Source organism: Folsomia candida, unplaced genomic scaffold (assembly GCF_002217175.1).
Source record: "Folsomia candida strain VU population unplaced genomic scaffold, ASM221717v1 Fcan01_Sc001, whole genome shotgun sequence".
In the NCBI taxonomy this organism is placed as follows: Eukaryota; Metazoa; Arthropoda; class Collembola; order Entomobryomorpha; family Isotomidae; genus Folsomia; species Folsomia candida.
The window spans coordinates 25,479,960-25,505,560 of NW_019091193.1; the positions used below are offsets into that span (position 1 = coordinate 25,479,960).

General features: G+C 39.2%; 3 protein-coding genes and 1 long non-coding RNA gene across 10 annotated transcripts in view; 1 reads left to right on the forward strand and 3 right to left on the reverse strand.

The window, feature by feature from the left end:
• Window positions 1-7,490, reverse strand: part of LOC110845342 (C-Maf-inducing protein) — a 67,771-nt gene extending 60,281 nt beyond the window's left edge. The window contains exon 1 of one of the 2 annotated variants that reach the window (XM_022091746.2): window positions 3,758-7,490. In XM_022091746.2, the coding sequence (XP_021947438.1) occupies window positions 3,758-5,011 (1,254 nt within the window). In that variant the 5' untranslated portion in view covers window positions 5,012-7,490. The remainder of the gene's footprint in view (window positions 1-3,757) is intronic. The other variant, XM_035848556.1, reaches the window with a different exon arrangement.
• A 1,929-nt stretch (window positions 7,491-9,419) lies between these two features.
• Window positions 9,420-19,345, reverse strand: LOC110851685 (xaa-Pro dipeptidase). 5 transcript variants are annotated; one of them, XM_022099559.2, is made up of 17 exons: window positions 19,226-19,345; window positions 19,008-19,124; window positions 18,051-18,203; window positions 17,716-17,951; window positions 17,482-17,624; window positions 17,351-17,398; window positions 17,179-17,240; window positions 17,051-17,095; window positions 16,899-16,974; window positions 16,614-16,807; window positions 16,358-16,506; window positions 16,110-16,210; window positions 15,875-15,985; window positions 12,244-12,327; window positions 11,372-11,460; window positions 10,652-10,714; window positions 9,420-9,620 (listed from the first exon to the last, which is right to left on the reverse strand). In XM_022099559.2, the coding sequence occupies exons 2-17, from the start codon at window positions 19,013-19,015 to the stop codon at window positions 9,533-9,535; spliced, it is 1,650 nt and encodes a 549-aa protein (XP_021955251.1). In that variant the 5' UTR covers window positions 19,016-19,124; window positions 19,226-19,345; the 3' UTR covers window positions 9,420-9,532. The 5 variants fall into 5 exon arrangements, with proteins under 5 accessions (XP_021955251.1, XP_021955259.1, XP_035708866.1 ...); XM_022099567.2 differs by having other exon boundaries at window positions 19,022-19,124; window positions 19,226-19,342; XM_035852973.1 differs by lacking the exon at window positions 19,226-19,345 and having other exon boundaries at window positions 19,022-19,219.
• LOC110851705 lies at window positions 12,088-15,879 on the forward strand. 2 transcript variants are annotated; one of them, XM_022099586.2, is made up of 10 exons: window positions 12,088-12,875; window positions 12,985-13,296; window positions 13,364-13,441; window positions 13,523-13,642; window positions 13,730-13,846; window positions 13,909-14,025; window positions 14,095-14,208; window positions 14,279-14,714; window positions 14,793-15,419; window positions 15,497-15,879. In XM_022099586.2, the coding sequence occupies exons 1-10, from the start codon at window positions 12,853-12,855 to the stop codon at window positions 15,767-15,769; spliced, it is 2,217 nt and encodes a 738-aa protein (XP_021955278.2). In that variant the 5' UTR covers window positions 12,088-12,852; the 3' UTR covers window positions 15,770-15,879. The 2 variants fall into 2 exon arrangements, with proteins under 2 accessions (XP_021955278.2, XP_035708856.1); XM_035852963.1 differs by having other exon boundaries at window positions 14,095-14,178.
• Window positions 19,346-21,134: 1,789 nt separating the features above from the next.
• On the reverse strand, window positions 21,135-22,474 carry LOC118434111. Its single transcript, XR_004833778.1, has 2 exons — window positions 22,205-22,474; window positions 21,135-21,352 (listed from the first exon to the last, which is right to left on the reverse strand). It is a non-coding gene; the product is annotated as an uncharacterized LOC118434111 (long non-coding RNA).
• Window positions 22,475-25,601: the final 3,127 nt, after the last annotated feature.

The window sequence follows — 25,601 nt, forward strand, 5'->3', positions numbered from 1 at the left end:
CCACAAATTCTGATCTGTATACATTTCGATGCTCCACACAGTCCACACACACACAGCGATCCAGAGCAGCACCAGAAAATAAAATAAATGACCCACAAAAATTATTCAAATGTCTTAAGTCATTCTTTTGGTACATTAAGTTGCTCCTCGATGAGCTCCTCGTTGCAGCAAATCAATGAAATTCCGGCAAAACAAATTCCACTTTTACATAATGGAAAAATTGGCCAATAATCCGCGAGTTTTGTTATGTTTGATTTGTTATGCTCGTGTCTGAGCTTTGATGATGACTTTTATGATACATACGCTCCCATAACGCCGTTTTTGACGAGAGATTTCATTGTGCATTTGAATTTGGAAATTCCAAATGCAATTTAGCTTTGAAGTTGACCTCACATCAAGCAAGCTGACAATAAGCATTCAACTACTTGGATTGAATCATATTGTCATGTTCAGCGCATCTGATTTAAATCATGTCAAAATCAAAATCAGAAACTTTCCAGATTTCACCCTGCATTTGATCACACTTGAATAGTCGTAGCGGAACGTAAGCAAGTGCATATCCATGCACAATAAGTGGTTGGTGAGATGAATGCATGTTGATGACAACTGGATGCAACCGTTGTTGTGGAGTGAGAATTCTTGAGGCACATGCACACGCGTATGTATTAGATAAGTGTATGTATATGCATACAAACATACAACTTTCCCTTTGATGGGAAAGCATACCAAATACAAGGGATACCCACAACAACGCCGAACAGCAGAGGATGAAAGGATATTTTGTGCCTGCAACAACGACTCGGCGTTTGAAGCAGCCGGCGAGGAGCAAAGTTTTAATTCAACTATGTGATTGAATTAGAAGGGGAGTCGAAGTTTGAGGAAATGAAAATATTGAGGAAATAATTGAATGGGGAGTAGAAGCGGAGGGAGGAACACACTTCTTGAATGTTTCTTAGCATGGTTCCACAAACAACCGACCGACACGACGTGACACAAAGCAATAACTTTTGCTTTTGCACATAACAAAGCCTCAAGTGCAGAAGGCCGTAAAGTTAGAAATTGGAACTGTAAAATGTTTGCCGAGTGTGTGGGATGTGGTTAGGTTAACTTGATTTATAAATTTATATTCCATTTGCAAAAGTTTCAACAAGGTTTCATCCAGTCGAATTTGAACTATCCAAATTTAATTTCTCCCTCAAGTCAAAAGTCCACCGTCGTCGCACGCCTTTCCGATGTACGTAGTGCTTTTCGACTCTCACAGTCGTCGTTTTTCTGCTTTCCCTCTTACCACGACGATACTAATGCACGTAAGTAAAAGCAAGTACGACTTGGAGCAGCGTGTCGTCCTGGCTTGGTTGCTTTCCGTCGAGGTCGTCCAAACTACACTCGCATTTCTTTCATGGTTTTTTTACTGCTGCTCTGGTATCACTTTGAATTTTTCCCCATTCATCGTCCTTTACGTGAAAGGGACGGATTTTGTTTGGTGAATTTTAACGTGATTTTCTTTTGCGAGAATTTTCTAGACATCAAAAGAAGTGAAAGTTTGCTTGGAAAGTTGTAGATATCGCTGCTCCATTAAATAGAGAAGTTTCACACAATGACCTCGGTGTTTGGGCTGCTTTTTAATTTTCGCTTTAATGCAGACTAATTTAATAATTTTGCTCCATTGAGATCAGAGTTTCAGGGGAGACATGATACGCACAAATTAGAATTATTATGTAATATAAAGTATAAAAAATAATCCTGTCATGTGGACATTGTGCAGATGTTATAACCAATTATTTAGCCAAGGTTGTGCACATATCTGTATAAGCAATAGTTTCGCACACGTTTCGTATGCACGTGCTCTTTATACAACACTGTTTGAGTAGGTAACCGTTTAAATTTATTGCGTAATATGTCCAGGTAATTGTGTTTTTACCGTCACCGGTTGTGGAGGGAGAAAGCGTCCGGAAATTTGCCTACCAATGAAACATCATTTATTGTGGTCAGCCTCTGGATCCACGCAGAAGAATGTTTCAATGATCCAATTACCGAAATCGATAGCACCATACATTTTCTGCAATTTATTCTTCTTCCAACTCAGTCAACTGTGAAATCCACAATGTTTTTGCATTGGGTGGCCAAGATTTTTTGGCTGTGGTCATGGAATAGGGCAGGAGCGAGCGGTGGGTTGTGAGCTATGGCTAAAATCGACATGTTCGTGCAGAGAATTCATCCGTGGCTGGTTGTGTGTAATAGTTGGTTCCACGCCAGTACTCTGCCAACTGCCAACTTAATCTATTGCTTCTCTTTTAATGGTAAGAATTAAGTGGGACCAACTCGTGCAAAAACGCCAAAGCAAAGCTTTCAGCGGACCAGCTTTCCTCCAAACGTAGGCGCAAAGAGAGACCACCAAACCAATATGTACGGGTGGACACAGGATGGTCTATTGAACACCCTCGGGGTATGCTGCTGCTGGATGACGAGAATGACAAAAATGTGTTACGAGAGATAAAAGCGTGTGATCGCGCCGCACCACCCACTCCTCAGCCTTAGCGTTGTTGTGCATACACGTTCGTCCTTATTCGACGCCAATGACCTCGTGTTTTGAAATTCAGCAGAGTTGTTGGATGCAGTTCACTTATCCTATTTTAGGAAACCAGGTCAGGAATAAAGATTTGCAGAATGTGTGAAAGAGAGAGAGAGGAAGAGCGAGTAACTTTGATTTTATTGCGTGTTATACTTAACGCCAGCCTTCCACTGCACATACAGACGTTCGTAAATTCATTCTACGAGAGAGAGAACAACCACTTGCACTGTTCCATGCTACGTATTTCGACGCGAGGAAAAAGTCAGGAAATCGGTTTGGTCATGAAGTCTAAAAGAAAGGCGAGTTTATTCAGTCTGGCAAATCCCAAATGTTTAGTGCATAATTTTGACCGTATACTTTTACAAAATGGATATTCTTACAAGGTGAATTTGCTATGTGTGTATATTTAGTCTGTCTTATTAACCACTGTGGGAACCTTTGGGATTCGCGACGGTCAACGCGTCATAGACTTTTATGCAATACAATTTGTCTGATTATGACTCACATTCTTATTATGCATGGGAAGCATCTTTATGGCAAGGGTACAAGTATTTTGGGTGATTTGGCATACCAGAGAGTTATCATGTGAGCGCTGAATAATAACAACCGAGTGAAGAAAAGTCTCAAGAGACTCGTTGGAATTCTCAATTCGAAAAATAGGAGTCAGTTTGCCGAAAATGAAATGGCTTGACACAAACCACGCATTTCCGACGCTATATTAACCGAATCCATTTTTATGATTGGCCATCACTCTGGAATTCGAAATTGATGTTGCATGGAAGCTGGCTATCGCTGACCAATGTTGTCATCGCAGCTTGAGAGCCGAGTTGTTCAGCAAATTCCTGCTTTAGTTTAACACCCTCTCTCCATAACTGGTTGGCCTTGATAATATTGCCCAGCGGAGGTTTACAAGGTTTATTGCAAGTTTATGATAGGATCACACATCCCACCACCAACTGAATTCTGGGTGGAAGAGGACGACACGAAACGAGCACATGGAGTTTGTCTCATGAAATTAAAGAAGCGTGAAAGAAAGTTGTGAGAACTGGCTAAAAGTACATGGGGAGAAGACCACCGAATTAAATATACTCGCCAACAACTGTTGTGAGGGGTGTGGACGAGGGACGTGTTCATCAAGTTTTATTAAACACAAAACCCACATAGATACGAATCGTAAATACTCACCGTTTTGGAGGAAATGCAAGAATCGTTCAAGTAAATGTGGTGAGTTTCCCATCTCCGGAGCAGCTTTGATCCGATGAACTTGTCCATGAGGTTATTCCCATGCTTCACTTTGCACACTTGGACGTCTCCTTCCGTTACCAGCTTGAACTTTGGTCCTGCGGAACACCCAGAAGAAGAAGAAGAGGACGACGACGACGTGACCCCACAACTGCTGCCGTCACTGCTGGAGGAGGAGGCTCCTGCTACGCACTCACTGCTACTTTGTACCCTGGTTCCGCTGGTACTCTGACCACTGGCGGAAGTGGACGCCACCGCGGGTTCGCCTCCCAACATGTCACCGGGGCATGGAAGGAGGCAGCTCGAGTCGGTGGACCGGGATGCTGGGAGATCGTTGGCCAGATTGTCAAGGGAGTTGTGACACATGGGAATGTTGGACTCTGAGCTCGACTTGCTTACGGATGGAGCAGGTGGACTTTGTAGTTGGTTGTTCATTAGCATAGCTTGGGCAGCCTCCTCCACATCCAAACGTTCCGTTGACCTGGAGGAGCGTGAAAAGACGCGGAGATTAAGTTTTGTGAATCTTTGAAAGCCAAAGCTCTTCTTTTTCGAGTCTCGCCCTCGGCTACTGCAGCTGGAGGAAACGGTCCCCTCAATGTCGTCCGCAGTCGTGGCGACATTAATCCCTCCATCACGAGTGACATTTCCGACGACGGTGCAATTTCCCTTGAGAAGCGGTTCGGCTGATTTTGTCAGTGTGACAGCCTCATCATCGCCAAGACGGATTTTGATGTTCTGATTTTCCTTCAGAATGGCCGCTGCATCCTCTTTAACAGGACTATTGCAAACATACCCCGTTGTTGACTTGGACTCCGACAACTGACTACTTTCACTGGCAGTAACATTCGCCGGCATTAGTTTGTCACTCTCAACCTCCTCTTCCGAAACGTCGACATCCGTGCTGGTGTTAAATATCGAGCTCGAGTTGTTGGGGCTTGTCGAACTTTGTGAGTCAGCATCTGGGTCATCTCGACCGGTGGTCACGTTCATTGGACCCTCCTCCTCCACTGCCGACATCACTTCCTGAGTGGGGGAGGATAATTTACTGCTGGTTCCACTGTTTGGGTTGGAACTGCAGTTGCTGCTAATTGAAAGATTGGGTTGCTCCACTGGAGAGGAGTTGTGCGTGCTCGGGGTGCTCGGCGAAGTCATTGGGGTTGACTCTCCTACCGTCAATTCTTCGTCATTGTGACCCATGTTAATCTCTGTTTTTCTTCTGTATCCTCAACTAACTGAATCAACACCAGCTAATAACTTTTGTCATACATTGTTATAAAACATCTTGCTTGTCCCTCGGATTTCGGAACTTTTCCGTTAAATGTAGCGCCTTGCTGGCGTTTTGTTTTGGGTTTGGTCAAAAAATCGTAAATAACTTGAGTATCACTTGCTGCGACTCAAGTAATAAGAAGAATCGTTTATCAGGGAGTGTCATACATGGGAATCCGGACAGGTGTGCTATCATACTCAATTTTCATAATAATTTAACGAGTTTGTGGACATGAACATGCCCAAAGTCAAATGTGTCATCACAATGACGCCCCTCATCGAATTATTCAGCACCTCACTTTGCATTAGTGGACGTTACTTTTCGTGTCTACTCCCTTATGCTAGTCGTCGTAGTTTGTAATTGAAACCTTCGGTAAGTACTTGGAACCACAATTGACTTTATAGCGTTTGCTTAGAACTTGGCCCATTCCCATCCACATGGATCCCATCAACTGAATATGTACACAAGTCTCTCACGGGCACAGTTATGAAACACTCGGCTGTTATTATTCCTGTATTATTACTACTTTATGCACGAGGTGTGGTGGCAATGTCGTTTATGTATCTCAGGCTTGGTCCTACCTCTCTTTTACCGATATGACATTACTGAAGACACATAATCCACCGTCTCAAATAGTCTGCTCATCATATCGCTATCACCACATTATTAGTATTCTGGCGTTAAATATTTTATTAGTCTTGCTGGAAGAGGAATTTGAGTCGAGTTGGGATGTGTGCAGGTATAAAACGCGTTTGAACTGATGGGGTTTTCCTCAAAGGTGCAAATGAGGATCTCGAACGGAGGAGAAGCAGTTATCTGTCGTCGCTTCTTTTGTTCGATGACACCCCAGATTACCTCAGCTCACTTTTTCTTTATCAGGATAATCCAGAAAATCCAGCTTTTGTACTACCAAAAACGATATCAATATCCCATCTGCTTAGAGTCATCACCTCATTCATGTTATTTATCACGGGAGAGAATGAAAGTTGTCGCTTTTTGTCGTCGCACCAGCCAGTTGCACAACACCCACGTGGAAACTGTTACACACAGCAAACACACCACTCACTGGATGCGGAAGCGAATGAAGAAGAGGATCAACTCTCGACTGTATCTCTGCTAAACTGGAGATACCCAATAATAAGTCTAAACTTAAACGGGCCCAATCCTTAAACAAATACTAACATTCAGCAGTGTTTACACACATTTTCCTCCCAGCAGCAGCTTTATGGCAAGACATAAAACACTGGCGAATGGACAGAACGATGAAAAAGTTATTATATTTTGCAGATGGACGCACTCCATCCTTTACAACTTGGTCTTGGTTTTGTTCTTCTTGATTAATTCCATGCGCCGCCTCTGAAAGAGTTCAGAATGTCATGCACATAAACGTTAAAACTGTAGGTTTTGGCGAGAAGAAGGTCGCTTTAATTCACAACGCGCAAATCCATGGCACGCTATATGTACGTCTGTGTAAATGTCCATCCATCACACATCCATCGGGATGATGAATTATGGTTATGGTTTGGTATGATCGTTTAACCCACTACTACGATTCACTTATTAGATCCTCCTGCCTGACTTGCTCCAATGTAATGATTGTGTGTGGGTAATATTTAATGATAAGGCATTTGCGTCACATTTTATCCTGCACTGCACCGCACTGAACGGACGAGAGTGAGTGAGTGTAATTGAGAATTGTGATGCGAACTGGCTCAATAATCTTTCTTCTGCTTCAATTTGATGGGAGCCCCACATGAACTTGCAACTTTTCGCACTTTGTATCACCTTCGCGAGATGAGAACAACTTTATAATGAACTTTGCGAGGTAGCACAGCAGCTCCAACCGGATTAACGATTATATCGTTGTGCTTGATTAATTTCTTATCCTCACTTTGTTTTTCTACACGGCCACACACGGCAAGCAGCACCGCCGCTGCCTTTGCTCGTTACAAAGGCCCAATATCTATCATCAGCATGTGATCATTGTTATTTCACTTTTTCTCAGATTGTGTAATTCCGCCCGACCAACTTATGCAGTGCTGTGTGGGCAGGTGGTTGATATCTCAAGGTTCACTGACGATGGTTGTCGACAGTTTCTCATAAATTCGATATTTTTAACTACGTCCCACTTTACAAAAAAACTTTGCACCAAATCATGTTATGTATCTGGATCGTCATCATACCAAGGAGGAGTTGCTATCAATCGGGGAAAGTTGAAACTTTCACCGATTTGTATATTTTGCGAATTTCGTTTCCTTTTGACACAAACTAGGATTCCGTAAATTTTTAATATTCCAGGCTTCGAAAAGTTGAACTTTACGTTGGCCAAAATGTCTCTTTTTCTCGAGGACGTAAGTGGTGAAAGCCAACAAAGTCACTCACGCACGGCACGAGAGGCAGAGTGCAACTGAATTGAACTACCGAATTGAAGTAGATTTTCTCCCAACTCTGCTCTCGACTCGACTACACGTGTGGGATATGCTTCTCACTTGCGCTGGTCGAAAAGCAGTCTGCATGAGATTACAGTACATGTTTATGTAGTTGGGCCAGGTTTCGAACTAAATACGTGCATTTCTGCTTCTCAAATTGGCAAACTGTGGTCCAGTTGTAACAATGTGTGTTCCCATTGTTAAGACTTTTTGGCCAGAGTGATGAGCTAAGACTTTCAGCAACAATGAGCAAAAAGTGGTTCATCTCAGATATGAATGAGCAGTGGGCTACGATGATAAAAACCGCAACATAACATATTATTGTGCAATGCATTTTAAGCCCAGCTCGTATATGGCTCATGTAGTATTTAGTAACAACGTATCCAACTGACGAATGTCATTCGTCAGTTGTACATTCTTGTTGTCATTGTTGTCATTGTACATTCTTCCTCGTGTAATATGTGAGGAATGTGTGTACTATGCATTTCCTCCGTACAATTTGATATTTGTCATAAGGAAGGAAATATTAGCAGAGTTAATGGGAAATCATAGTGGTACATACGATCGATGTGTAATGATGTATCAGCAGGACATGGACCAACCGAGCATGAGACACAGTTTCTGTTTATGTATGATTTCATTTTTGAGTCATCCTTTGAAATGTGTACGTCTCATTGCGGATGTGTGTATGTAACTCGTATGAATGTCATACATAATGTGGCGCATATGTGTAGTTTGGCTTGCGTCAGTGGTTAGTATCAGTTTTTGAGAAGAACTCGTCGCATGCATACTCGTGGATTACTTGAACTATGTCAAATTGAACTTCTTGTATAGAAATCCATGTATGCATTCACCACTCGGATTACATCTCTGAACGATTCAATGACTTCATACGTTAGAATTATTGGATGTGTAATTTTGAAAGCGAAATATCTCTGAATGCTCATGACTTGAAATATTAATTAATTAGTGCGATATTTACTTTCAAGAGTTATTTTCATAGCTCAGCCAGAGGGGTTTAGTTCATATTTATTTTATTGAATTTATTACACCATGCATTCATTGCTGTGATAAGCAAACTGCTGACTACCGGATGAATAGCTTTCAAATTAGACTCTTATTAACCAGAATTCATCCACGCCATGCAGCGGAACTTTCACCACGGCTGAAATGAACTGTGATGATGACTGTCGACATTTAAGTACTCACAAAGGCAGTAAAGTTGCTTGTACTGCACATCATAAGCCGATAACATTAAATAAATAACGTCCATTAGCTATTAAATTGTCAAAGACGAGTTGTGTGGTACCTGAAGATTTCACAAGGAGTTCCCACTCGATAGGGCACCCAGTAGTGGAGGCTTATTCTCTTTAAAAATTCATGATTGCGTCATGTGAGAAGTCGTGTCAGGGATCAACATCAACTAATTTCATGGGAAACCCTTCAATCACGTCTCCAATCTCGCTCGGCAATGGGTTGTTCACTCCAATTTTGGTGACAGCTTTAAAATTCTTATTCCAAGTATGATGATGTTTGTTGAGCCAGCCAAGGATGTTCCTCCGCCGCCACATTGATTGTACATGCACTCGATCGAAGTAGTGTGCTCGTCGAATAGCTGAAATCATCCTGAATCTGTTTCTGAAATTGAACGATATGGATGAACGATATGCAAAGCCAGATGGAGAGAGAGAGACCTTGCCGTCTCACGTCGTCCTTGTTAACGGGATTCATGGATATCATTATTAAGAATGAGCACCTGGTTGACGAGTTTATTTCCAATGCTGCCCCTAACACGACAAAAGACAAGACTTATTAAACGATCAGAAGCTGGCCATGAACTTACAAATAGCTCAAGGCAAAAAATCGATTTATTCAATTTTTAAATGCCAATGTAAGGATGGTGTCAATGTTCCTTCCGCGAACGATACAAATATAATACTCTCTTTATTTAAGCTTAATATTTGATAAACATGTGGGCAAAAATATCTCTTCGTCAGCCAATATTTGTATCATCACTCTTTTTCATTGTTTTCCGACGGATTTACAGAGTTGGGGCACAATCACTTCCTGCTTCTGCCCTTCCGCCATCACAGCTTCAATTTCTTCGACTCTGCAGTACAAAAATAAACAATAAGTCAACATTGGCACTTCTATAGCTTTGTCGAAAACCAAGTGCACAATTTAAAATCAAAAGGAAATGGAGAAAATAAACAGTAGTACTCAAATATGTGTACTTATTTAACTAGATATATGAAGTCGGCGTCATTAAATAAAATGCATTAAATAAATAAAAAAGGAATTTTGCTTTTTTATCCCGAGTCAGGGCTTATGTACCCGTCGTGTTTGTCTAAGTTTCCGGTTTGGGATGACTCGCTGAAACTTATCTTATCGACTTTCGCCTTAGGAGGAAGGACTCATAACCTGTCGGCTGTCACCCACCGATGAGTGCACCAGAAGTACTAAAACCCCAATAGGTTTGACTCTGTGGCCCCATATTCGTCCGCCACACCCACTCAAAAGGGCGAAAAACAGGTAAATATTAGCGACAATGGTCATATTTATGTAATAGACTGACTGAGAATAAAATTTTATAACGACCAAATTATTATTCGGTGGGACCCACTAGGACAATCTCAAATTTTGCACTAAAGGTGCAGGAATATGAAAACATTAAATTTATGAACCAATTTCAAGAATTTTTAGCCTGAGTCAGGCCTTATGTACCCGTCAAGGTTGTCTCTTTGTCTGTCCGTCTATCGATTATGCTCGTAAAACTTATCCAATCGACTTGAAATTTTGCACCACAAATACAATGTGCTAATATGAATCAAGTTCGAAGATGAGCAATACCTGCCGAAAAAAAAATATATTGTAGCATTTGGTGATACCCACCTCGATTATTAACAGCCTAACTCTTGCTAAATGGTATTGTGGGTTTTATTAATGCATACAATTGGTGAAATTTCCAGCAAAAACGTAAAATGATATAACCTGACTCGGGCTAAACAAGTTTTCACATATAAATCCGTAACTGTTCTTGGGCAATTTCCTCAATGGAGTGGGACGTCCAACAATTTTCCCACTTCCTGCTTTTATGTTGTGCCACATTTATGAGTATGTCAGAAATAACCAACCACTTACGATCTTGGCACTCTCGAAAGCAGTTCCGCTCCATTCTCCGTCACATGTATGTCATCTTCAATCCTGAGAATTTGATAATAATAGGTTACTCCTTCACTCAACGATTTTTTCCTATTTCTTTCTCTGTCCCTTCCACTATATCCCACCACCACCCACAACCAGCGTCGTCACCAGTCCTCCCTCACTGCTCCTAGTGAAGGAAGCACTTTCACCGGGCGATTAAGATTCAGTACGTTTGTGTATGGATGTGAGAAATTGAAAAATACGTATCACTAGTCCATGAATACAAATATTTACTCGTGGGTTGAAAATGTGTTGAAAAATTTGTATATATACTACAGATAAAAGCGAATCGTACTTTTAAAATGACTTTCGAATCCATCAAGTAATTAATCAAGCAGAAACTACTTGAGCAACACAGGATGAAAAGATCAAACGAAAGTTTGAGTTTCAAACGGAAATGAAAAAAAGACATGGGTAAACAAGATGTTCTTTGGAGGTGTCATCGTCCTCGCTGGAGATACGTATAGTCAAGTACAAGATGACCTGTTTTGGATATAACTGACGATTTTTTTTAAGAAAAAAGGACTTCTGAGCTATTTCATAAATCTCTACAACTTTTGTACTTGATCGATAAAACAAGGATATTGAAAACCCGCGGTGGATATAGTCTGAACTTGTAGCTTTTAACTCGTTCGAATAGACAAACTGTGCAAATACCTGACTCCACCTGTTCCACGGAATTTTTGGATGACATCTGAATTCAAGAACTTTGACAGCGTCGGGTCCGCCAACGCCTTGTCAAGCAACTGGAAAAAATTATCAAAATTATTCACAAAACAAAAACCATGCAACAACCATGTTATTTTGATACGTATAAGAGCATTACATAATTTTTGATTTAGTCAAATGAAGTTTTGTAATACGATTATTATTTTGTAACTGCTAAATATGTATAGGTCAATATATTTGATGCTTAATTTTTATCACGATATTGTGACCTCAATTCTGGTGCGAAATTGAATAGAATTCTTAGTGGCAGGGAAAAACACTCGAGACAAGATCGCAGTAATAAAGACCAAAATAATAATCCTGAGACGATATCCACCACAGTTTTGGCGACTCAGTACTCATACAGTTCCACACACATAATACATATGCACACCATTATTATATTCTGCATTTTCTGAGAGCAAGCAACTCGACATTCTCATAGCATCACGTAACGACCATGAAGAAAGGCAATGAAACTAAAAGGTAAAAGCCTTACGTGGTCCACCAGGCTCTCAATTTCATCACTTTCTTACTGCTTCTACATTGATCTTAACGTTTCTGCCTTTGTCTCAGTAAAGTATATGAAAGAAATCGATAAAACACACATGCTTTCTTCAGTCGTAGCCTCAAATGCTCTGCTAGGAAGCAGTACTTGGATATTGTTGGGAACAAACTAACTGCACACAATAAACCTTTAAGACATGGGATATTATCTAAGCCAATGATAAAGTAGAAAGGGCTCACGGAATCTTTGTAATCCTCTCGACCTCCAACAAATTTCTGCATGATAATATCGCAAGTGCCAAAACAATACTTACGTGATCAATAAAATAACAGCCGGGCTCGATCGTAAGGACCATTCCTTGCTCCAGTACTCTTGCCGTTCGTAGGGATTTTAAGCCCTAGATTTTAATTCAATTATAAAATTAAATTATTACATTTTGTTTTATTTTACAACATATTTGATAAATATTTACAAGTTGGATTCCACACTGGTGTACATATTTAAATTACAATAACATGTGACGTAGATTGACAGTAAAGAAGAGAAGTCTAACACATACAATGGACTAGTATAAAATAAATATGAGGGTTATGAAACATATTACAAGTAGTAGATTATTATTACATTAAATTACAGAAAGTCCAATCTAATCTCAAATTTTGTGTAATGCTGCTAATTCGAATATTCACCCTTAAGTGTGCTAATTAGAATTGAGGTCGGATTGTCTTTGCTGCGTTGGAAGGAAGCCGAGTTTGGAGTGCATGGGATTTATTTATTTATCTTGTTTTATCCTGTTCTACCACACCACTCGTTCTGTGCTTCAGGTGTTACTTCTCCACGCGACATTTATTGCTGCCCGTGTTTACTTTTCATCTCAACAGTTATTTGCTGATGGTAGTTTTTAAATAATTATTTGTGACTAATGGCAGGCGGTGAAGGAAAAGGGTAAGTTTTCTTAGAATCATTTTGCACAATTCCATTCTAGTGTTGTTTTAAACTAGTTGTAGTTGATGAATTTAATTTTATTATTAAATTTGTATATGTTGTCATTTAGGTCTCTCAGACCGTACAGATGCTGGGCTCCCTGCAAGTCGACATTCGCATCAGCTGCTGCGTTGGGTGTACACCAAATCAAGTGCCGTCATAATCCTGCCTTACGCCGGACAAATATTTCAACCCCGTTGACACGGTTTTTGAGGCCAAGTGTTCCGGTGCCTCAAAATCTGACTCCTCTTCCATCCCCGACAGCAGGGAATCGTGTCGTCACGGCATGTGCGACAAGCACTACCCCCATCACATACCAAATTCTGTCGCCTCCACCGACACCTCCTTCCCCGGAAGTTAACGATGGTGCTGATAATACTAGGTATGGTTCCTGCCATTATATTATAGTTGTATATGTACATGCAAAACTAATCATGTTTTTCATCAAGGATCACCGGTTTGAAGAGAAAGTTGAACGATGATGACGACGGCACCGGATTATCTGATAGTTCAAATCATCATCTCGAGTACGTATTTTATTTTAAACCATGTTTTCAAATATTATTGATTAAATGTATGTGAAATAAACGCTTAATAATTCATGTTAGGGGTCGGTCATATTGTCCAAAAAAATGTGGCAAGCATTTTGTTGACAAATGTGGCGCAACAAGACATGCTCTTTATTGTGGGATCACGCCGGAAGAAAAAAAGGATGCCGTAATTAAAAAGTAATTTATATATAAGTTATGAACATAAATAATATGTGAGGAAATGAATTATACATATATATATATATATAATTCATTCAACTTCAGATTTGCAGGGGATCCTCGACACGTTTGTTCGAAATGTGGAGAGGTTTTTGCCAGTACGAGTATGAAATCAAGTCATGAGGATATTTGCATTTTAACTGCAGAAGAGGTCAAACTTAAGTAAGCATTAATTTGTTTATAATGCTATTAATGACACATATTCCAATGTAAGTATGTTGTAGGTATAAGGATGATGAATCACACTTCTGTCAGACATGTGGAGATTTCTTTGTACAAGTGATCAACAGAACAACTCATCAAAAATCTTGCGGTGCCACAATAGATCAACTACACATCAAGTATGTAAATTAATAACCTTGTATATTCAGTGTTATTTTTACAAATTCTACACAACAATGAATTCGTAGATTCAAGGATGACCCCCGTCATTGGTGTACAGATTGTGGTGAATTTTTCATACATTATCAGAGCCTCCGCAGCCATGTTGAGAGGTATCACTCGGTTTTGGATATTTTAACAATGTAATTCCTAATTCCCTCAAATGCACGAACTCTTATATTTCATTACCATTAACCTCTGTTGAATGAATAGGACGGCGAATCAAATGAAACGGGTTCATCCCCTCAATCACAATAAGACTGCAATAGGAAATGAAGACTGCCTCGATCCTTCGTTCCCAAACTACTCGGAAATTATAGAGAAAAAACTTCAATGGGTAGAATTGTTTAGTCAGAGGGAAGTAGCCAGTTATGTATACAGAGCATTTGTTCTTGGGCCTCTGTTTCGTCGCGGGACTGACTACAGAGAATTTATTCTTCAACATCCGGAACAGACGGCACGATATTCGGGGATGAAATCAGAGGATGGAAGATTTTCGGATATAAATAATTGGCATAAACAATCCCCACCCCTGTCTGCACTAGGCAGAGGCCATATGGAGGGATTGGAGGTCGTCTTCGGTGGGGACACCCTGTTTGAAGGACCAGATGCTGGCAAGGACGCCCGAGCATTAGAGGCCTTGGAAATAGTAAGTAAATTAATGTGTATCTGCATTAACATTAATAGCCACTTGCCATGATTTGAGGAAATGTTTTTTTTTCTACAGAATTTTGGATATTACTATCAACAATACTCTGAAACAAAGATGCGGTTCCTTAACACCCGTAGGGAACTGTCCAACTTGGCGTTCAACCCCCCAACAAAGATTAAGGATATGATTGAGCATGCCGTTCGAGGTGACGACATAGTTCCACTTGAAGCGTCACTCACAAAAGTTGAATTTTCCCCTGTTCTCTGTGACAATAATGTCGTGACCTCAACTTTCTCCCCGTTGAATATTTCGACCAGACCTCGACCCACAACTGAAGCTGACATTATGACGGAAGTCGACACTCTCTTTGGCCAGTTGATGGCAGAATTGCGACTGCTTTCTCCTTCAAGTTTTAATGTATACTCTGTCCTCCTCTTCAAGAAGGCAGACTTGGGTGGGGTTTCTCGACCGAGAGAAATATTGGAAAAGCTGTTGGGCTCGGAAGAACAGACTCAGTTGGAGGCTTATCACGGGAAAGGCGTGGAAGCCAGTGATGGTGGAATAAATAGGGCGCATTATGTCAACCCAGATTTTGACACCATTTTGAAGGAATTGAAGTCTGGAGAGAAAATAGCACTTCAAGTTGCTCGAACACGGTGCACCTCTCGTGAAGATGCAGAGGAGAAGGAAGCTTTTCTTCAGGTAATCTGTCATACATTATCTATAGTACAATGCATGTATAATCGAACTCTTGTTTATGTATAACAATTTCTGTACAGTATGAAACAGGTGTCGTGAATCGGAAGAAACCGCATGGAATAGTTCGTATCGTTCCACTAAATATCAGAACGGAGTGGGCAGCGTGGAGACGGCTACCTGACCATGTCAAGAGAATTGCTCAAGAAAGTGGAGAGAGAGGTATTATGCCTTTCTCCTTCGGATCAGCAACAGAGGATCCACTCTGGAAGGATGGAGACTTTGAATTTCCAATCAACCTGCGGCGTCAATTATCTAAGCCTGAACTGAAAGTGGTTGACTCACACTTTCGATAATCAATATACTGTGTTCATGAATTAATAGTTGTTTGTTATACTTTTTGGAAGTTTTTTACCGGTTCGGATTGTCAATAAAAAACTACAAAGTATTTTTCTCCTTACCGCAATCTTTGGTCGTTCAGGACATCCTTCCAAATATCCACCCACATCGTGGACATCGCACCCCATAAAATGACCCAGTCCGTGGGGTTGAAATGTTGCTGCCAGATTAGCCTGATAGGGTTTACAGACATGGGATCAATTTTAATCTCTGACTGCACACATATATTCCGCCCGACTTTCTCTCCCCAAGTCTCCCCCACCCTCATCGCCAAGCAGAACTACAAATTAAACTCACTTTCATCATTGCATCAATGTCCCCTTGCAAAATGCCATTGTCTCGGAGGTACGTCAGCATAACTCGGTTGGCCAGCACGTGCATATCCACCCAGCAAACACCTGAACGCAATTAAAGTTTTTAAGACCATAAAAACAGATTAAGTCAGGTCAACAGAGACCTCAGGTTACGAATTATGTATATGTAGAAAGAAAGGTGCAACATGATAAACACACACATGCAACATAAATATGTGCATATGTACATACCTGGTTTTATGGCCTTAAAAACAGCCTGATTTGCTTCAAGAACGGCATTATACACAATTTTTTGTTCCCTCGTGAACTTTCCATTACTTGGGAAAGAACATGTGATGTCAGATGTGTAGCAGTAATATTCTCCACCCATGTCGAAGAGGCTGTGTAAAAGAGAAAGTAGGAACAACAAAGTGTTCAGATCAGTTCATCCTTGCTGATCCCAGCGGGTAAGATAGAGAGAGAGAGAAATACAGTCGGAATAACATACCACATGTCGCCATCATTGATTGTCTTATCATTTGGAGCCCCAGCGTGCCCATAATGGAGGACAGAACCATTGTTCCCACTGCCGCAGATGCAAGTGTAGGAACTGTGTCGACAACCTCCATTGTAATAGCAGTAATTTGTGAAGATGGCCTCACACTGATATTCTTTCATTCCAGAACGAATTTTCTTCATTACCTGTTTTGATTATACGTACGTATATATGTAACACACATTTATTTGAGATGCCGCACTACAAACATTAATTCAAATACAATTAATACCATACCTCCACGTGAGCCTTTGCAGAAATGTCACAGACATACCGCAAAACTTGCATTTCCATTTCGGTCTTAATAACACGACTGATTGCATTCCATTCAAACAAATCATCAATCTTTGAAGTTGTAATTTTCAAGCAGGATACGGTGATTTGCTTACCATTCAGCAATCTCAGCATGCAACAACCCACTCTCAACTTTGAACCTTCAAATCATAATAAATATAAAGCAACTCTATAATTACCCGCACAAGTACATATATAAGGATGTATATCTAAAATTACTTACTCGCTAATGCCATCGAATACCGCTTCGCGACAAGTTTTTCCACTGTCGCTGTTGGTCCCATTCTGCAAACCACCAACAAAACATATGCAAATGTGATGTATTTTACTATGTATACCTGCGCTTGTGAACAAACAATTGTAAGCACGATGAGCCGAAGAAATAATTGTCTCACCAATGTCAGTAAAGAATGTGGTTTAAGGTTCTTTAATTGTTCAGCAACCTTGAAAAATTAAATGAGATCGAGACGAAATAGATATTTAAAAGTTGGCAATAATGATCACCTATTTATTCATGATAAAATACCTGGTCTACATAAAACACGCTGTCGACGTCATATCGCTGCTTGTAATCATCAAGGGTTGGAATTTTCCCCATCCACACAGCGTACTCGTCTGGAAGTCGTGGTACAAAAAGAATTGAGCGTCCATCCCCAACTCCAATGCATCCTGCCATAAAAATGCATCAACAATACATATTTTATGTCAAATATTTCAATATAAAATACACGATCTATCAAACTTGACAACGTCGACCTACCGAAGCAGTCAGGTTCTAAGACGCCGAAACTCCAGTGAAAATAAGACTCCTGACGAAACACAGGTCCGACATCAGAGCAGTAACGAGATTCGTCGCTGCCTCCCTGAAGGATCACAACTGAATTTCGGTTGATTTTGGGATTGTTTTGCAAACGCTCCACCAAACGTTGGCGATTCAGGGCAAACAATGCTGCAGGCACACTCAGCGTGTGCTCCCCAAGTGAGTAATAGGCAGACCTAATTTCAAAATCAAATTAAAAATTAAAATACAAAAAAAACAAGGGGATGTCAGTGAAGTATTTTCTAAATGATTATGAAATAATAAGAATTGCTGACCGAAGTTGAGACATTTTTATCGCTGTGGTGGTGATCGTCCTTGTCGATATTCGTGTAAATTCAAAATGGAAGACACTCGACCTGATGGATCTGAGGAGTTTGAGGGGCTTATTCCAGCTGCCGTTGTTGAAGAGAAAGTGAACACTTTTCAATCTGTCAAATTGATAAATATGTACGTATATACATAAGTTGATATGATTAAGTTTTTGTGGGCGTTTACTAAGTTATGTATGTATGTATGTATAGTGCTGAATGCCTATCAATGTCTATGCAGTACAAGATAATATAATATTTAATATCCATGTACCCGATAAAATCAATAAACTAATCAATTCTGAACATTTCCACGAATAACAGAGAGTCAGATAAGATTCTAATGGGTTGGAAAAATATTTAATTAATTACTAATCACAATGGTAAGTGAAACAAAGGTCAAACATAAGGGTCGTAATATTGCATAATATGCATTCCATATTATGCATTTATATGTGAGGTATCTCGTGTCAGAGTTATGAGTTATTTAATAGGACCAAAGAAAACGATGCCTATTTTTGACTTGGTGGGTAAATTCAGCTAAAATTCCAATGTTGCACAAGTAAATACCTCAATTTGTGGAACAAATTAAATTGGATATCGATTTAAAAAGTCACTGCTTATGGGTTACTGATCCTAAGATAACCAACTACATTTTGTGAACTAGCATACATACACATAAACCAGTTTTTCTGCCAAGTAAACCGCGTCACTGACTCTGACGTGACGCTATAACTGTTCTCCCGTTAAAGATTTTTTTACATACATATACGCAGAGCCGAATTTGAGAATTTGTATTTTGTGTGACAGAATAAATAAGATAGGCAATGGAATGTTCAAACTTATCAATTTGCATGCCATTCATGCAAAGAAAGTTAGGTAACCAACTTGAATGTGACAGAGGTCGAAGAGATAGCAACGTACATAACCATATTTACCAGTTAATTGTACGAAATCCAACGCTAATGTCTCATTGTTCCTGCAAAATAGTGTAGAATAAAACTCCAGATTCAACAAAAATCTCCACGTTTCTTCCTGTCCCTGTAAAAAATATATTTGTAACGCAGAAAAAATTTCGTCGCAAATTGTGACTTGGCACTATTCGATGTGATGATAGTGGTGACAAAGGATTGTTGACTTACACGACACTGATTGTTGAAAACGTAAATAAACAACTGCTGGTGAGCCGGTCTGTCAAGTTGTTGTCCTTTTCAAAGTGCAACACAAGAGAACTCCAACAGCGTTCTTTACAACTTTCGCCCTCAACGCACAAAAGCCTTTCTTGGTGGCGCTCAGCGTTCACCAACTAAACTGTTGGCTGCTTTGGTGTATCCATTACCTAACATTCGCTTCTGATTTGATTTCATACATTACTTTTGAGATTGTATTGATCCTGAGATTGACACTGAACGACGTTGCTATATGCAAGATGAATCTTATTTCTAGATCTTATTTTATTTTATGTTTAATGCATGTTCTGATTTACATGATTTCAAAATTGCTCAGGGTTCTGCACAGGTCACCAATAAGTAACTACTAATATTAATTGCAACAGGCATATTTTCGAAACATCATATACACATCGACATTCTTCCTTGAACGAGTAACAAGCACATCGAGCTAATTTCGGCTTCGGTAAAAATGCAAAGTCCAACAATCAAGTTTTCTGAACGGACATGTGCCTATTGTGCAATAATAAAGACTCGGCTCCGTACATCAATCAATACAACAATGACTTAAATATGATTCATTATTTAAAAGACCGAAACACCAATCAACACGATTAATTTGCAAACAAGTTGATTGAAAATTATACGTGAGATCTAAACCTATTTATGAGGTGCAAATATAAATCCTCAGCGTGAAACAACTGGGTTCATCGCCCAGACGTCAGTTCTCAGAAGAGAAGTATTGAAACAAATAATTATGTACACTCCATTACAATTTAGCTCACTAAAGGTTCAGTTTAAGAAAAGACAACGCCCAGATCGTTTTTATGCGTCTCAAATCTATAACGGCAGACGTATCAAGAAACGAAATATTGAGATCATTTTATCAAATAGTTGCCTCGATGATTTCATTTAGCATGCACTTTATTTATGACTGAACTTGAATATTATTTTAAAGAAGTACCCACTAATCGTTCGCATATGAGTGGATAGTAATGGTTACATACATTTCTAACAATGGAGGGTGCACAGATTGCTACATATGCGTTCAGATTTTAAGTTAAATTTTTAACCGCACCAGTCGCAGTCCATGTTTTTTAAACCGGTCACAAGAATTTATCAAATTTTGTCCAAGCTATTATGAAAATTAACATCACGGTAATAAAAACATTTCTTAAATGTATTACAACAACAATTTGAAAGTTTCTTAAAATATCTTTGATTGATTGGCTTCAATTTGGTAATTAGAGTATGCAGCATGAAAAAATGGAAACCGTTCGTTGTAAAAATGCACCCGATTTTTTCATCATTAATCATAATAATCATAGAACATTTAAGAAATGACTTAGGCTTCAGACTGTTACAGTTTTTAATGAAGTTGAGATCTGACCCACAAAGTATTTTTTATTAAACTGAAAAATTAATGGTGAATATATTTAATTTTCATTAAATCACATTGGAGAATTGTATACCATACATACAAAATGTACAAAATATATATTATTTTATGGTAAGTTATGTATTTTTCTATAGAGTTTGTCCATTTGTGAATCCTGCAGTTAACGCAATACAGATATTGTAAAACATTGTTAGCATTGCGTTAAAAATACTTGTATTCCGGTAGGGTTTTCGATTTCGTGAAAAGTGATCCGTTATGGAATATTTTCATCCAAAGTATGCAGTACCCTCTGAGAAAAGCTTCCTTACCTTTAATTTTGTTTTGCACCTTTTCTTGTATATATCGTTTGCCGACATTCACCCGGTCCGGGTGGCCTGTTTGTTTCTCTCCAAGTGAACTAGATCTTCGTTTCTCACTTCTTTTGTATTGTTGACGTGTTACATTTCCCATCCAAGTTTCCGAGCCCCTCTTGTTACGCGTGTGAGTTACAACCGTATACACATTCATCATGCAAGAGTCCAAGATCAAGCCAAGGCCAGTCTTGTGTACGTTCTTTTTATTTTTGAAAAGTCGAATCCATTCGTTTTCTGTGTGCAGCATGAAAGGTCGAACGTAGAGACATCGCATCGCATCAACCTTCCTTTTAAAATTTCAGTCACCCATTCTTTTTCTTTCTATGGATAATTGGGGTCTGGCTGGAACTGCATGGAAAGAACCACAACAAAAATTGAGCAGTGTAAAACGTATTTAGTTTGAATTGATCCATGTTCGAAGGAATCTTTCGTTCAAAACAAGAATTTTCAGCCAATTGCGTTCAATACATTCCGAACCGAACCATTTTATGTACCTTTTTAGCTTCCAAATATTTACTTCCTCAAGATTGAATCATCTATATGTATAAATCCGTATATATGTATATATAATACAGTCCAGGCTTTATTTAGGTTGTGTAACGGACGACATACATACATACGTGTTTTGTACAAGGCAGATATACTATCTGACAATAATATGCCTTGTTTATGTCGGTTGTTTACGAAAGAAAGAGAGAAAACATGACGAATTATTTATGAAAGTTTGAACTCGAAATAGCATTCCAGTCCACATAATGTAGGGAAATGGAAATAATTCAAACACAATTATGACATGGCGTACACGTTTGAAAATACATAAATTTCTGTATGTTGTGCATTTTCTACATGTTTTAAATCTGGAATATGAGACTGTTTTTAGTTTCTGATATAAAGTTTCTGCAACAAAGCTTCGGTTATTAGAGAGTCAAAGAGACTTTCATCTTTCACTTTTATTACAGAATACTTTCTCCAGTGCTCAGAACATCAAGCACATAACGAAATTCGTTTGTTGTCTGTACGAACTGTGTATGTATGTGTTTAAACTCTTCAAAGGGTGACCTAGTTTCCAGGAGAGAAAGCAAGTGATTTTGCTGAAAAGTTTTTCAGAGTTCGTGCACTATTGTCAATCATGCTACTGTTATTATTTGATCAGAGCACTTTAATAGTGTTGTTCAGAATAAGGACGAGGCTGTATCATACCGTGTAACGTCATGGAAGAATCAAAACGTAGAATTGTATAGCATTCGAGTTCACGTGCCTCCCTGCCTGGTTCACAAAACCCGAAAATAAGTTTATCTTGGGATGTCGTTCAAAGCTGCCAAACTGTCTGCTCACTGAAACGCCATTTAGCTCACTTTGACTTATCTCAGCCAACTTTGCTTCGCAACAAATCTGACGCAAAATGTTGGCCCCGTTATCGTTCCTTCTAAATATATTTCCTGTCGCCAGCCTACGAAATGTTTTCTTCTTGGTCTGGACCACCTATTTGTATTGGTGGTGCCTGCCTAATTATTTATTGGAACAGTAGGTACGGTGTGTACATATGTACATATGATTGAAGTTAATACGCAAATTCGTCGTAAACCCATAACCCCGACGCACAAGAAAGGCATACATAAACAATTTTACTTACGATTAGATGTAACATTTAGCGCATCAACCACGATAAACTTTTGACACTGACATAAACATAAATTGTCGTTGATCTCAGTTTCACAAGAATTTGTAAATGTCGCATTCGTGAAAATACGTAAGCGTAAAAAATGAAACAAAATATTTCTTGTCATTGCCAAATGGCTCATCAAGTCACCATGAACAAATAGGTTCAGCAGTTTAGTTGTTGTCGGGTCCTGATTCAAACAAACTACACATGCTGCGTCTTCTCGTGATTATTCCCAAGCAGTCAAACCTGGCACTCGATGTTTCTTCGTATACTCATCTACGTTGCATCTCTTATGTAAAATTTCGAAAATGTACACACAAGTCAAAAATCCTCGTGAACACAAATTGTAAAACACGTTGTGTATGTCATATGTGCTTTTCAGTTCATGTTTATTTTTGTCGTTGCGCATACTAGGAAAGCAATGACTGTGCAACCTTTGATCCTAAAAATTGCTCTTTATTCATGCTTTGAGCTCATGATCATTTCGTATCACCAAAATCAACAGGTCACTAAACCAATTTATCTCGTCACCCTCCTTGATTTGCATTATATCTACGTTTTTGCATACATGTGTATCGTTGTATCTACTCTTGCCATTCCGCGAGCCAAACGCCCTATAAATAGCCAGCTACGGATCACTGTTGAGTTTTTTCTTCAGCACTGTTTTTGTTCATCGCTCATCATGTCATGTCATGTGCACAATACGACACTTTTGTTCAAAAGAAGCAGAATTTCAGTCCCATGGGTCTCCTCGCACATTTTGCATTACGTGTGTACGTATATGGAGTTACTGTTAATGAGGCTTGGGCGATTGACTGCTGTTGACATGATTGACGCGCATCGAAATAATTATTAAGCAGCGGAAGAAACTGAGGCTGCTTATTGCGATCGATTTGTCCGTCTGTTCGTCTGTCTTTCAGTAGTCGAACTTTCATACGAATCAATCGCCAAAAATGTCAAATTTTCGCGTTCTGACGAAAATTAACATATTGAAAACGTAGAATATTCAATGCAAATTTTCAGCACTTCGCTTCTGCAACTTCATTTTATCTGTTACTGGAATTTGTTATACTATTTTAGCGAACGTACTTGGATTGAGCCAGGCAAACTTTAGCTAAATAGCAAAACAAAGAAATTGCATGCATGTAGTTTGTTGGCGAAAATCAGTTGTTTCAACTTTCTGAGTAGATACGAGTTCCACTTTTCTAAATCTGCATATTTAGTAGAGGTGTAGACTGAAAGAGAAGAAGAGCAATATTTAACTCTGGAGATAGGAATCGTGTAATGTGGATTTGATTTGATTGCCAATTATGATAATATGCAAATGCATGCATTGCCAAGCATATTCCATGAGTTGGATACTTCCAACTCGTCTGCCAAACCCTTTGATGTATATAAATGCTTCATCATTTTTAGCCCGTGAGTGCCAAGGAGAGTGGGTTATTGACATTCTCCTTCCTTCAAACTTCTGTCGTCATGTAGAAGAATTGCAGAGTCGTGAGTTTTCGAATCCAAACGCCTACTACCCTTCTCAAGAAGTGAAATGCTCAGAGTTCAAAATGGACAAATGGAAATGGAACATTCCGGCAACATCTATTCATTCTAGGTGAAATTGTACATGCAAGGCAATCTGAGAGCTATGTCGCTATCTGCATGCAGAAATGTATGTGGGCATGTCGAGCTTGTCAATAATACCTCATCTGGAACTAAATTGAATTGCAAGTTTAATTCAAACATGACTGGAATGCGGTTTCTAGCGGAAGTGGTTGCACCTCAAACGAACGAATGCAAACAATCCTGAGGCTAGTGATTCCCATTCAATTCATCAAACTGCAAAATTTAATTCATTAATATTGCATGTCCTCCCCTTTCATACACACATTTCCTATTTCGTTCAGGGGGAAAAGGCTTTTTGTTTTCAGAAGAATTTACTGATTTTTTCAGCTTAGAATAACTGACCCAGATAACTCATCTCGTATGCTTAAAAGTCCACGAGTTTCACTGGACAGTTCTGCACTGGATTATATTGCACCTTCATATTTATTGATTTTATGAAATCCAAAGCTTATTGAACCTGGCACACTGTGCTGTTAGCACATATGACATGCAAATATAGATATACTAGTACAGTACGTATGCATACTTTCGCTTTGGTATATTTCCATCAATTGACCCCGTTTATATGCACGAAATCCTCAAAGTTATTAAAATAAAGTCAAGGCAGGATTGAAGAGCCGCACAATTTTTTGTTCTGATTAACTTCACCAAATATTCATATGAAGGCAACTTGTACCGAAAATGGGCTGAAATTCCAACTTGGAATCTTAATGGCTACATATTTCTGTAGTAAACATATCGACAACAAACATACACGCCATTGCTTATTCATATTTGAGTGTTGTATAATGTTAATTGTGACACTTTATTATCGCATTTTATTGGTATTACCACACCAAATAAAAACTTTTGTTCAGATCGATTCATAATTTAGGAATTGAAAGAATACTTGAAAGCTCCGGCCAAAACTGAACTAAGAATGAATGGTGTTGTGAGCACAACTAATTGCTATTGCGATAGTGAACTCAAAAACTTTAACCTGGGCGAAAGAAAGGCAGCGTCAATCCAGATCTTAATTGGTATTATGCAGTATGAGTCATTTAAACCGTGGGCCGGAATATCACTACAGATGGCTTGCTGTGATGTAATTAAAGAAAAATTTTCTAGCTTTGAGTGAAACTAAAACTTCAACTTATTGGTTTACGTAAAAGAGCCCTCACATGGCGCAGCATTTCTTCTCAAGTAAACTATGACATGAGCCGAAGAAAATCCAATTACACACATTTACTTAAAGCATTTCTAGTTGAAACTCACACGTAGATGATAGCTGTATAATTGTACATGTTCATCTACAGCAGGGTCCGTTTTTTGAAAAAA